At 47.9% G+C, this 11,248-nt stretch overlaps 1 protein-coding gene across 7 annotated transcripts in view; it reads left to right on the top strand.

Annotated features, from left to right (window-relative positions):
- The first annotated feature begins 10,471 nt into the window (after positions 1 to 10,471).
- The window catches only part of NRF1 (nuclear respiratory factor 1), a 38,005-nt gene continuing 37,228 nt past the window's right edge, over positions 10,472 to 11,248 (top strand). For 2 of the 7 annotated variants that reach the window (XM_015629248.3, XM_015629247.3), the window contains exon 1: positions 10,472 to 10,814. In XM_015629248.3, coding sequence (XP_015484734.1) covers positions 10,592 to 10,814 — 223 coding nt within the window. In that variant the 5' untranslated portion in view covers positions 10,472 to 10,591. The remainder of the gene's footprint in view (positions 10,815 to 11,248) is intronic. The other 5 variants (XM_015629249.3, XM_033514611.1, XM_015629250.3 and 2 more) reach the window with 3 other exon arrangements.

Genomic DNA, 11,248 nt, shown 5'->3' with positions numbered 1-11,248 from the left:
GAGCGGAGGGAAACTCAACTTTTTCAGTCCTACAAAATTCACCTGGCCTCAAATACAGAAGGGAGAAGCGGTGAAAATGTATTTTTTTATATTTATATTTATATTAGTTTTCTTCTAACCAGTGTGACCAGGGAAGCCAATCCAGAAGTAACCGAGTCCCTCCCACTGTTGATTACATAACCATCTAATTAAAGGAATCAAACAGGGATGACTTGGAAAACTTCCCCATACTCTGGGTCAAAAATACTTGCAAAGCCACAGCCCGGAGTGCCCGTGTTTTATTTATGCTGAGAAATTCTGTGTAAATGAAGAAGTTTATTCTTGGTGTCAGTCGTTAGAGTCTCCTGCTGCTTCTGCAGCCGCTTCCTTGGGCACCAGGAAAATCCTTTAACTCCTGCTTTCCCTTTGGATGGAGAAGGAACTTTAAATAGTGCTGCTCACTTCCCTCCCTAGAAGGAGCTGGTGGATTCAGAGCTCTTCCCGTGGTTGCTTCGGGTTGAAAGTTGGGTTATTTTCAGGTTTATTAATTCTGCATCGTGAGCATCCCCGTGGATTTAGGGGAGAATCAGTGAATTTGGTCTCTTGCTCCAGGAGGAAACACTGAATTTCCCTGGGAATGATTGGAATACTTCAGGCCTGATAATCAGAAGCATATGTAGATGGAGGTGGTGGTGGAGAGACGTGAAAGACATCTGAAGAACAAAATGTAGCAGCAAATAAAAATCCACGCTCCCTTCTCAGCGTATCCAACGCAGGGTTGTCGCAGGAGCTGTGAAAGCTCGGAATTCCCACAGGACTTGCATACCGTGCTCGACGCAGGAAAATCAGAGAGTTAGGGTGGGTCAGGACTGCAATTCCAGGATGGTTCAGCTCTGGATGTTCTCTGTGGGTCTGCAGAGTCCCCTGTGCCCGTGTCGGGGAGGCAGACGCGTACGGACACGGAGAACGCCCGGCCCGTTCACCAGGCTCTGTCAGTGCGGAGAGGGAAACGTGGGATCGGAATTTAAACCCGGCTTGGAGATGCTTTAGACCTGAGAGACTGGCAGGCAAATCTCTGGTGTGGTTGGGTTGGAAATGCGCTTTTTTTCCCCCTCTCTCCAGAGAACACAGATTTTGGATGGTGCGGAATGCGAGGCTGCAGGCGCGACGCGGGATTTTCTCACGTACCTGCTGTGTTTGCACAGGGGACATTTCCCTTTTCCAGGTCCTGGAGGCATCGTGGAATTGTGGAATGGTTTGGGTTGGGAATGGACCTTAAAGCTCATCCTGTGCCATGGGCAGGGACACCTTCCACTATCCCAGGCTGCTCCAAGCCCTGTCCAGCCTGGCCTTGGACATTCCAGGGATCCAGAGACTTCTCTGGGAATTCCAGCCCAGCCAGGAATTCCTTCCCCAGATCCCATCCATCCCTGCCCTCTGGCAGTGGGAAGCCATTCCCTGTGTCCTGTCCCTCCAGGCCTTGTCCCCAGTCCCTCTCCAGCTCTCCCAGAGCCCCTTCAGGCCCTGGAATGTGCTGGAAGCTCTCCCTGGAGCCTTCTCCTCTCCAGGAGAACATTCCCAGCTCTCCCAGCCTGGCTCCAGAGCAGAGGAGCTCCAGCCCTGGAGCAGCTCCGGGGCCTCCTCTGGACTCTCCAGCAGCTCCAGGTCCTTACATTGATTAATTCCCAGTGGATTTTCTGGGGAATTTTTCCTCCTCAAGTGGGTATTTTGCAGTTCAGCCAAGCAGACACGTCCTTGAACCGCTTGACCTTCAAGAAAGAGCGGCCAGGCTGCCATTTGGCGTGGAAGTGTGATAATTAAACACGGATTTTAGGACTGTCTGTCCTTACCGTGTGCTGATCTTGTTGAGTTGATGCCATGTGAGTCCTTAGGGTGATCCATTGTTGTTTTGGGCACCAAAATAGAAAAAAAAAGGCTCAAAGCTATTGGAGACTGTCCAAAGGAGGGACACAGGGATGGGGAAAGGCCCGGAGGAGGAGCAGCTGAGGGGATTTGGTTTGTCCAGCCTGGAGGAGAGACTCATTGAGGGCTGCAGCTTCCTCAGGAGGGGCAGCTCTGCTTGGTGTGAGCAGGACGGGATCCAGGGGAATGGTATGGAACAGGATCAGGTTGGATCTCAGGGAAAGGTTCTTTCCCAGAGGGTGCTGGCCCTGCCCAGGCTCCCCAGGGAATGATCATGGCCCCGAGGCTGCCCAGGAGCGTTTGGACACCGCTCCAGGGACAGAGTGGGATTGTTGGCGTGTCTGTGCAGGAGCTGGATCGATGATCCTATGGATCCTTTCCAGCTGAGGATATTCCCAGATGTAGCCAAGGCTCCTTGGACTCGTGGATCCTTCACACGTCGGGACGAGGCCGCGGCATCTCCGTCACCGCCCTCTTGCTCAAACCTTTCTGCGTTACCCACTGCCACCCTCTTTTCCAGCATAACCACTAATCCTCTCTCTCCATAAAAGAGGATTAAAACTGGGAACATTTGCACCTTACAGCAGCCGGCTCTCTCTTTTCCAGCAGTAATCCCAAGGGCTCCGCCTCTGTGCCGAGCCAGCACCAAACAGCAGCCTGTGCTTACTGGGTTAGGAGTTCTTAAAAGACCACTTTTCAGGCAAATTAATTAAATTTAATTAAACAAAAAAAGGCTGAATTGACTAAAGATGAGTAACTCGCTTCACGCTGTTAAAACGACTCCTGGGTTCTGCAGGTTTGAGGAAAATAGGTTAAAATTGGGATTTCTGTGTGGCTGTTTAAATAAAACACGAGAAGCGTGTAAGGTGGCAAAGTATTACCTGAGAGAATGGCATTTTTCATGTTCTGGTTCCTCAACTTGTGGCAGATCCTGCATAAAGATTTTAGGGAAAAAGATGGATCCTGGTAAGGGGGAGTCACCCCCAAATGGTTCCTGCAGAGCCTGGGACAAGGACGGGAATGCTAAATGAGAATTCCATCCAGCGGTTTACAGTTCTGGGGTGCAGTTTCACTTCCAGTTTTGGGTTACACTCGGCTGGCATGGGCTGGGATGTGGTGGTGCCTTTTTCCAAAGGTGAAATGTGCCCTTTTTTCCCCCCTTCCTGGGAAGGGCCGATTCCACTGGGAAATTATTTCTTGGTGCCAAAGCTTGGGAAGTGTCTTGGAGAGGACTCAGGAATCCACCTCATCCTTGTGTTCGTTCACCTGGTGCTAAATATCTGAAATGGAGATGCAAAAAGGTGTTTTTGATGTGTCCTGTCACATCACCCAGCAGCAGCTCTCAGCAGCAAGTAGGAGGTTTTATCCTAATAAATACCTGTGAAATCCTATTTGTTTCTTTTCCACACCTGCCACATGTGAAGTTTTTTTCCTTCAGGGGGATTTCTTTGCGCTTTGATGTGAGATTGTGACAGAAAGAGCGCGATAATAGAAGGAATTTTGGTTTTGTTTGTTAGAATCCATTTGATTTCAGGGCTTTTCATGCTGAGACCGAGAGCATTGGGATTTTTTTAAAATTTATTTTTGTTGTTGTTTCCCGTGCTAATTAAAAGGGTCATTTTACTAATGCTATGCCACAGGAGGACGCTGTGGAACGAGAGCTGGTTCCTGTTGTTCCTCGTGGTGTTTGAGTCACCTCATCCGTGCCAGCCACGTAAATAAGATGTTCACTTCGATCTTGATAGGAGGGGAATAAGCTGGAGTGTTTTATCTTGTTTTGTGCCTGCTATCAGTTGTGCTGCTGACAGGAGTCGGTGTCTTCAGCCCTGGAAAATCCTGGAAAATCCTTCCTGAGAAAATCCAAATCCAGAATCTTGTGCAGTTTCCAGAGGGGCAGGTGCTCCACTGGGAGGGGAAAAAAAAAATAAATTGTTTTTTATCAGGTTGAGGTGTAAATCTTAAAATTCTCCTCATGAACAAGGGAGCATTTTTGTTTTTTTTCCCCTGTGGAAAATGGGATTTTGGTGTTTAAATGTGCATTTTTAATGAGTTGTGGTAATAAGTGAGGTATTAATCAAGCTTATCCTGGTGAATGGTGTTGCTTGCTTATCAGACCCCCAGGGGTGATTCCCTCTAGGCACAGTTTTATACAGAAATGGTATCAAATTCACCCTAAATACGAATTAATGAATGATTTTTACCCGGCGAGGGATGCCAACGCAACGTGGAAATCACAAAAAGAGCCGAATCTCTGTGATTTGGAGTCTGGAATCACCTGCTGGGGACACCTGATTGTCCTCTTTCTCCTGTCCCCATGGAGAAAAGACCAGGAGAAGGTCCAGGTGTTTATCCCTTCCTTATCTATATTACATATCCACAGAACACAAGGAGCTCCACACACTAAAATAGAAAGGTGCAAAATGGAGAGCGAAGAATCTCCCCAAAGTCTTTTATGTGTCTGTTTATCCACATATATTTAAATAATTTGATTATTTATCCAATAAATAATCAAGTAATTTGATTACTTATCCAATAATCAAATGCCAAGTAAGTTATTTTTCTTATGAAGAATATGACCCCACACCTGTGTGCTGCACTGAGGATTTCTTTTATCCAATTACTCATTATTACCCAAAAACACTTAGAAGAAGAAGATGAAGAAGAAAGGGAGAGTTCTCCATATTGTCTTTGATTTTCTAATATAGCTTAAACCCTAAACTCGAACTTTCTCACCCAGTGATTTAAGAAAACTCTATTTCCTTACAGACATTCCCAGTTTCTCTGATTAAAAGCTGTCCTCACGGTGTTATGTGAAATTCAGCGCTCTCTTGGGTGTCAGGCACCACAGATAAATAAAGTGTCTGTTTTCTGTGCCTCTGACCCCAAGACCTCCCCTCAGACCATCCCAGGAACCCCCAAAACCGCCTCGTTTCTGGCCATTCTCATCGGAGGGAAGACACAAATCTCTCAAGACTAACGAGGTTTGGCGAACACCGCTGATTTCACAGTGAAAATCATGGAATTCCGTCCCTGGATTTGTGTTTGGTCACAGATGAGGTTGGCTCTCTGTGGTTGCGACCATCAAAATGTGATGTATCAGAAATGTGCAGGTGATGAACCAGGATGTTCCCGCTCTCCTGAAAAACCGCGTAGAGGGTCTTGTGCCGGAACAGGAAAAGCAGGGCAATTTCAAAGGTATAATTCCACTCAAAGAGGATTTCATTTTATTAGTAAATGGCCAGTGATTGATTTCTTGCTAAGATCAGTTTTCACTCGCAAATTATCCCAGGCTGCCTCTGCAGGGAAATTGGAATTTATCGAGAGGCGCAGCCGGAAGTTGGGAGCAGCTTTTTAAACAACGCATTCCTGAGCACTAAATGCAGAGGAAGTGCTTTTTAATCTGATTGAATCCACCAAGTGAGACCCAGTTGACTGAAAAATCTCCTTCACATCACATCAACCCAGATCATCAAAGGTACTTTTGATCCCTCCCCGCCACGGGCTGCCAGCGGTGCCAATAAATAGAAGGAAATAAATGGAAGTGGGGTTTTCCTTACCCTTCTGGGAATGAGGAGGAGCTCAGCAGGAGCAGGTGGGAAGTCCTGGGTCACCACCGAGAACCTGCAGCCGCCTCCCAGGACAAAAGTGCCGGTGTGAAGTTGTTTAATGCCGAGAAAACGACTTATTTATGGCAGAGCTTTGAAGCCATTAAACTCCAGATGCTCGAAGAGCGGAAGAAAGGCAGGAGGTGTTGCAGGTTTTCTGGAAAACACCTGGAGCAGGATTTCCCTGAAGTGAAAGGAGGAGGAGTGGGACCTGCTTGAAGAATGAACCAGATTTTCTCTTTCTTTTTCGGGATTCTCATGTAGTGCCAGCCAAAGTGTTCCGTGCCGAGTTCCTGTGTGGAGCAGGGCTGTCAGTAAGGAATTGGTGAGCAGAGATCAAACAGAATTTGGGGAAGGAAAACCAGGAGTGTTTTCATTCCTTTGAAAGAAACCAGAAGACAAACCAGAGGGATTATTCCTAAGAGTGTAGGCTTGACCCTCTCAAATAAATCCTTTGACTTAAAAAAACGAAGCAAATGAAACCAAAATGAATTAAAAAAACCCAGGGAGTATCTGATGTCCCCCGAGCTGACTGAGCAACCACGACACCGACTTGTCTCTCCCTTCCTCCGTGCTTTTGCTGAGTACAAGGCATGATTTTGGGGGAAATGATGTGAAAAGCCTTAATCTGCAGGAGTGGAAGAGTGTTGTGCAGCCTCAGCAGGCTGTGTGAGAGCTGATCTCTCCGTTTGCCATTGGGGATTCGCTAATTCCTGCATCTCAGCTATGAAATTTTGGCGTCGTTTATGAAATGTCGTGTTCATTTTCATGTTGGTGGTGCAGAGTGCAGGGGAGCTTTTCCCGTTTGGTTTTCCACCCAGAATGACTCACTCTGGATATGAAAATACGAAGGTTGAATCTTGACAATTGGGATAATTAGCAAAGAGGCAAATTTTGTAAGAACGCCAAACCGATTGATCAATTTAAACACAAGATCCTCATATTTGGTGTTTTGGGTGCCATTGGCTGTTCCCACCCTATTTCAGAATGGTGGGATCATGGAATGGTTTGGGTTGGAAGGGATCTTGAAGCCCATCCAGTGCTGTCCCCTTTTTTTGGGACATCTCCCACTGTCCCAGGCTGCTCCAAGCCCCAATGTCCAACCTGGCCTTGGACACTTCTGGGATCCAGGGGCAGCCACAACTGCTTTGGGCAACAGGGAAGAATTTCTTCCTTTTGTCTGATCTAAATCCAGCCAATTTCACTTAAAACTTTGCCCCTGCATCCCCCAAGGTCCCTTTCATGGTTGGACCCTAGGAGGGATCCTCTCATGAGCACGCATGAGGTCTCTCAAAAATCTCCATATAATTCCTATTTTGCTTCCTTTCAAAATTATTTAAACCACCGAAGAAGCGAGACCCAGCAATTCTTTTATTTATTGCTGATCCGAGCAGGGTTTCAAATTAATGAGATGTGGGCTGAGTTGATAAAAATAGCCTCATGATTTAACATTCCAGAGGATAAATGCTCATCTCCAGGTTCAGTCTGTCTCAGTCGTGTCCGCTGCAGCATCTGAAGAAAAACTCTCTCCAGTGGCAAAAAGGTTTAAAATAATTAAAATAATTCCAGGCTCTACCTGTATAAGGGAGTTTTTTCCATGGTGCTGCTGTTCCTCGTGACTTTTTCTGGTGTGGAATTTTTACTTTATCAGCTTTAAGCACCCATTAACCTGGACGGTGTCTATGGGATTTTTATGGGTCGAGTTATGACTCGCTACAGTCACACCAGAGAGGCCTTCACTTCAACCCACGTGGGTTTGAATTTGGTGTAGAATTTATGGGGTTTACAACCGCTTCCTGTTGCTTTGTGGTGGTTTGAGTGTAATTTCCTCCTGTCTCTGGTGTTCCTCCCGCCACCGTTTAAGAGCCACCGGTCAGGGCTGGCAGGACCTCAGAGGAACCCCTGACGCGCTCATGAAGCAGCTGCACCGTGTGATGAGAGGGACTTCATCCTCATGTTTTTTATAAACACTTAAAATGACTTTAAAACTACTTCTGGCCGTCATCCAAGCCTTCTGGACTAAGCCACGGCTACCAGGAAATGTCTTGGCAGTCGCCGCCGTGTCATTAGGCTTTCCCTGCGCCTGAAAACGCTCCGGTTTTGGGAGAAAAACAGGGATCCACGTTCCTTTTCTGGAGTGGTGAATGCTCATCTCTAAAGCTAAACAGGAGCAGCTTTCCTTTCATCCCTGTGCCCGGATCCCTGCTCAAATCCAAGCCCCACCCAGGGATGGTGACACCTTCACCAGTCAAGGTGTTGGCCCACGAAGCCTGGCTTGTGTCCTTTAGGAATAATTTGAATATGGGAACGGCTTCCCAAGGTTTCAGTGTTTGTGGTGTTAGGTGTAGGTCACCTTTGAGTGGAAGGTTTCCTTCCAGTGGTGTCGTCCGTTTTCCTGGGGTCTTGTCTCCTGATGGACTTTACTGTGCTCTATCAATCATATTCTGATCACAGTTTTCCGTGGATTTTTTAAAAAATTTTGATAGAAATAACATTTCATTGCTCCATCAAGAAAAGCTCGGTGTCTTAGGAAATCTGTTAAGCTGATCCATAAGGATTTACCTGAAATATTTTTTTCCCACCCATTTTCCTCTGGTGATGACAAAATGGAGTTTCTTGGAAGGAGGAGGTTAGGGCTGATCGTTTTTCCAATCATTGATTGGAATTTTCAGTTTGTCTCAATGTACCTCAACATCTCAGTCCCTTCCTCGCTGGCACCGTTTGAACTCCTGCTATTTTTGGATGGCTCTAATATTACAAGCCAAGTTGTAAACAGGGTTGGACAGCAGCATCATCGGACTTCAGCTGCTTTTTAGGGAGGACTGGGAGTCTGAAGCTGGTTTGGCTTTAGCTGTAGCCTCAGTAGGTTTGTGACAGTCTCACAACAACAATTCTGCTGTCCCTCAGACTGGAATATTCCAACCCTTCCCCAGCACTGCCAATCCCACCATTAAACCATGTCCCCAGGGTCTGTTAGATCCCTTCAGGGTTGGGGACTCCAGCACTTCTCTGTTCCCTTTTGGAGGAAAAATAATGTCAACCCTTTTAGAGAAGAAATATTCCTTAAAATCCCATCTAAACCTCCCCAGGACAGCTTGAACCCAGTTCCTCTCATCCTGTGACTTGGGAGAAGAGTCAGACCCCCCCACACCTGGCTGCAACCTCATTTTTGTTTGGTCAAAATAACCCTCTTGACAAAATGGTTTGGGTTCCTGTGTCTCTCATGGCATTCCATGATCTGGTGTCAGTCAGGAGCTGTGATTCCATCACTGAGCTTACAAAATCAGAATCTTTTTGTTGTTGTTGTTTATTTTCTTATTCCCTGCTGCTGGTCACCTCTTTCTGCTCTTTGCCCTGAGCACGAACAGATCTTCAGGGCAAAGAACCTTCAGGGAATCTGTTTTTAAGGGTTGAGGTTCTAATTCTCCTGTTTGAAAATATCTTAGGGATGTGCAGTTTCTTTTCCACAAATGTGCAGCAGGCACAGACTGAAAATATCCCTTTACCTCCCGTCCTGGTCCTTCTGCACAGGTCTGTGTTCCCAGTGTGTGGTCCAGGGCCCTGCTGACTCCGTAAGCTGCTGCTTTGCTCGGTGCTTTACCACTGGACACCTTAAATAAATCACTTTTCTGTGATATTTGTGCTTGGCTTCTGATGGCTTTGCCTATTTCTGGACTCTGACTCCAGCTCTGGGCCCCTCCTACCCAGAAAAGATCTGGAGGGGCTGGAGCGTGTCCAGGGAATGGAACAGAGCTGGGAAGGGTCTGGAGCCCCAGGAGAGGCTGAGGGAGCTGGGAAGGGGCTCAGCCTGGAGAAAAGGGGGATCAGGGGAATTTCTGGCTCTGCACAACTCCCTGCCAGGAGGGGACAGCCAGGGGGGATTTGGGATCGTATCCCAAGGAACGGGGACAGGAGGAGAGGGAACAGCCTCAGGCTCAGGGTGGATATCAGCAAGAATTTCCTCATGGAAAGGGGGGCCAGGGCTTGGCAGGGGCTGCCCAAGGACTCCCTGTCCCTGGGGGTGTCCAGGGAAGGACTGGATGTGGCACTCAGTGCTCTGGGCTGGGGATGAGGGTGTGACTCGATGATCCTGGAGATCTTTTCCATCCTCAGTGATCCTGGGATTCTGTACTGGCGTCCTCATTCGTGTCCTGAGCTACTGAGGTGACAGGAGACTTCGTGTCACCCTCAGGCCTCTTCCCTGAAATCTGGAACATGACATGGCAAAACCAAGCCCCAGCTTTGACCCTTCAAGCTGTGGGTGAGGGACACGGAGCCTCAGGGCTGCAGGATCCCTGGGGACCTTTCCTCCAGCAGGGATGTTGGTGGCTGGCTGCTGTGCTCTGTTGTGGATTTTCCCAAACCTTTAACCTAAAGTTCCTCTCCTGGCTCCTGGCAGAGTTATTTCCCTCTTGTAGACGTGTAGAGAGGATGTTGAGACTCTTGAGCACATCCAGAGGAGACAGTGAGGCTGGTGAAGGGTCTGGTGAAGGGTCTTTGAGGAACGGCTGAGGGAGCTGGGGTTTTTTATCCTGGAGAAAAGGAGACTCAGAGGTGACCTTGGCGCTCTCTAAACTCCCTGGAAGGAGCTTGGGGTCAGCTGGGGTTGGGCTCTTTCTCCAGGCAACAGCAAGAGGACACAGCCTCAAGCTGCACCAAGGAAATTTAGGTTGGATATTAGGAAAAACATACAGAAATTTACAGAAAGGGTGATAAAACAGTGGAATTTTCTGTCTGGGGAGGTGGTGGAGTCACCACCCCTGGATGTGTTTAAAAAAGCCTGGATGTGGCACTGGGTGCCGTGGTTTGGTTGAGGGGTTGGGGCTGGTCTGGACTCAATCTTGGAGGTCTTTTCCAACCCTGTGATTCTGTGATTCTGTGATTCTCTGATTCTGTGATTCTGTGGATTCTGTGGATTCTGTGGATTCTGTGATTCTGTGATTTTGTGATTCTGTGATTCTCTGATTCTCTGATTCTGTGATTCTCTGATTCTGTGATTCCATGATCCGCTGTCCCCAGGGGAGGTGATCTCTGTCCCTCATGCTCATAGCCCGTGATTTTGTCCCCTCTTCCAGTGACTCTTGATGGAAGAACACGGAGTGACCCAGGCAGAGCACATGGCTACCATCGAGGCCCACGCCGTGGCCCAGCAGGTGCAGCAGGTGCACGTGGCCACCTACACGGAGCACAGCATGCTGAGCGCCGACGAGGACTCACCCTCCTCGCCCGAGGACACCTCCTACGACGACTCCGACATCCTCAACTCCACGGCTGCCGACGAGGTCACCGCTCACCTGGCAGCTGCAGGTAAAGCCAGGGGGCTGCTCCATCATCATCATCATCACCATCATCATCATCATCACCATCATCATCATCATCATCATCATCATCATCATCATCATCATCATCACCTCCTGGTGATGCCTTGGAGAGGCTCCCTAGAGCAGAGGCTGATTAAGAGAATAAAATGGGAGTTTATTTTATCACCTGATGCTGTGAGAGGCTCCCTAGAGCAGAGGCTGAACAAGATTAAGAGAATAAAATGGGTGTTTATTTTATCACCTGGTGCTGTGAGAGGCTCCCTAGAGCAGAGTTAAAGGAATAAAATTGGGATTTATTAAAGGTGGCACCTTGGGCAGTGCAGGAGCGAGGCCAAGGCTCCACCCAAGGTGGACTCTGAGTCAGGAATTTCACACTTTTATAACTTCTGGTCCATTTCCATATCAGGGTTAATTGTCCAA

The sequence above is a fragment of the Parus major genome, chromosome 1A (assembly GCF_001522545.3).
Source record: "Parus major isolate Abel chromosome 1A, Parus_major1.1, whole genome shotgun sequence".
In the NCBI taxonomy this organism is placed as follows: domain Eukaryota; kingdom Metazoa; phylum Chordata; class Aves; order Passeriformes; family Paridae; genus Parus; species Parus major.
This window is presented reverse-complemented; position numbering and strand designations above follow the sequence as displayed.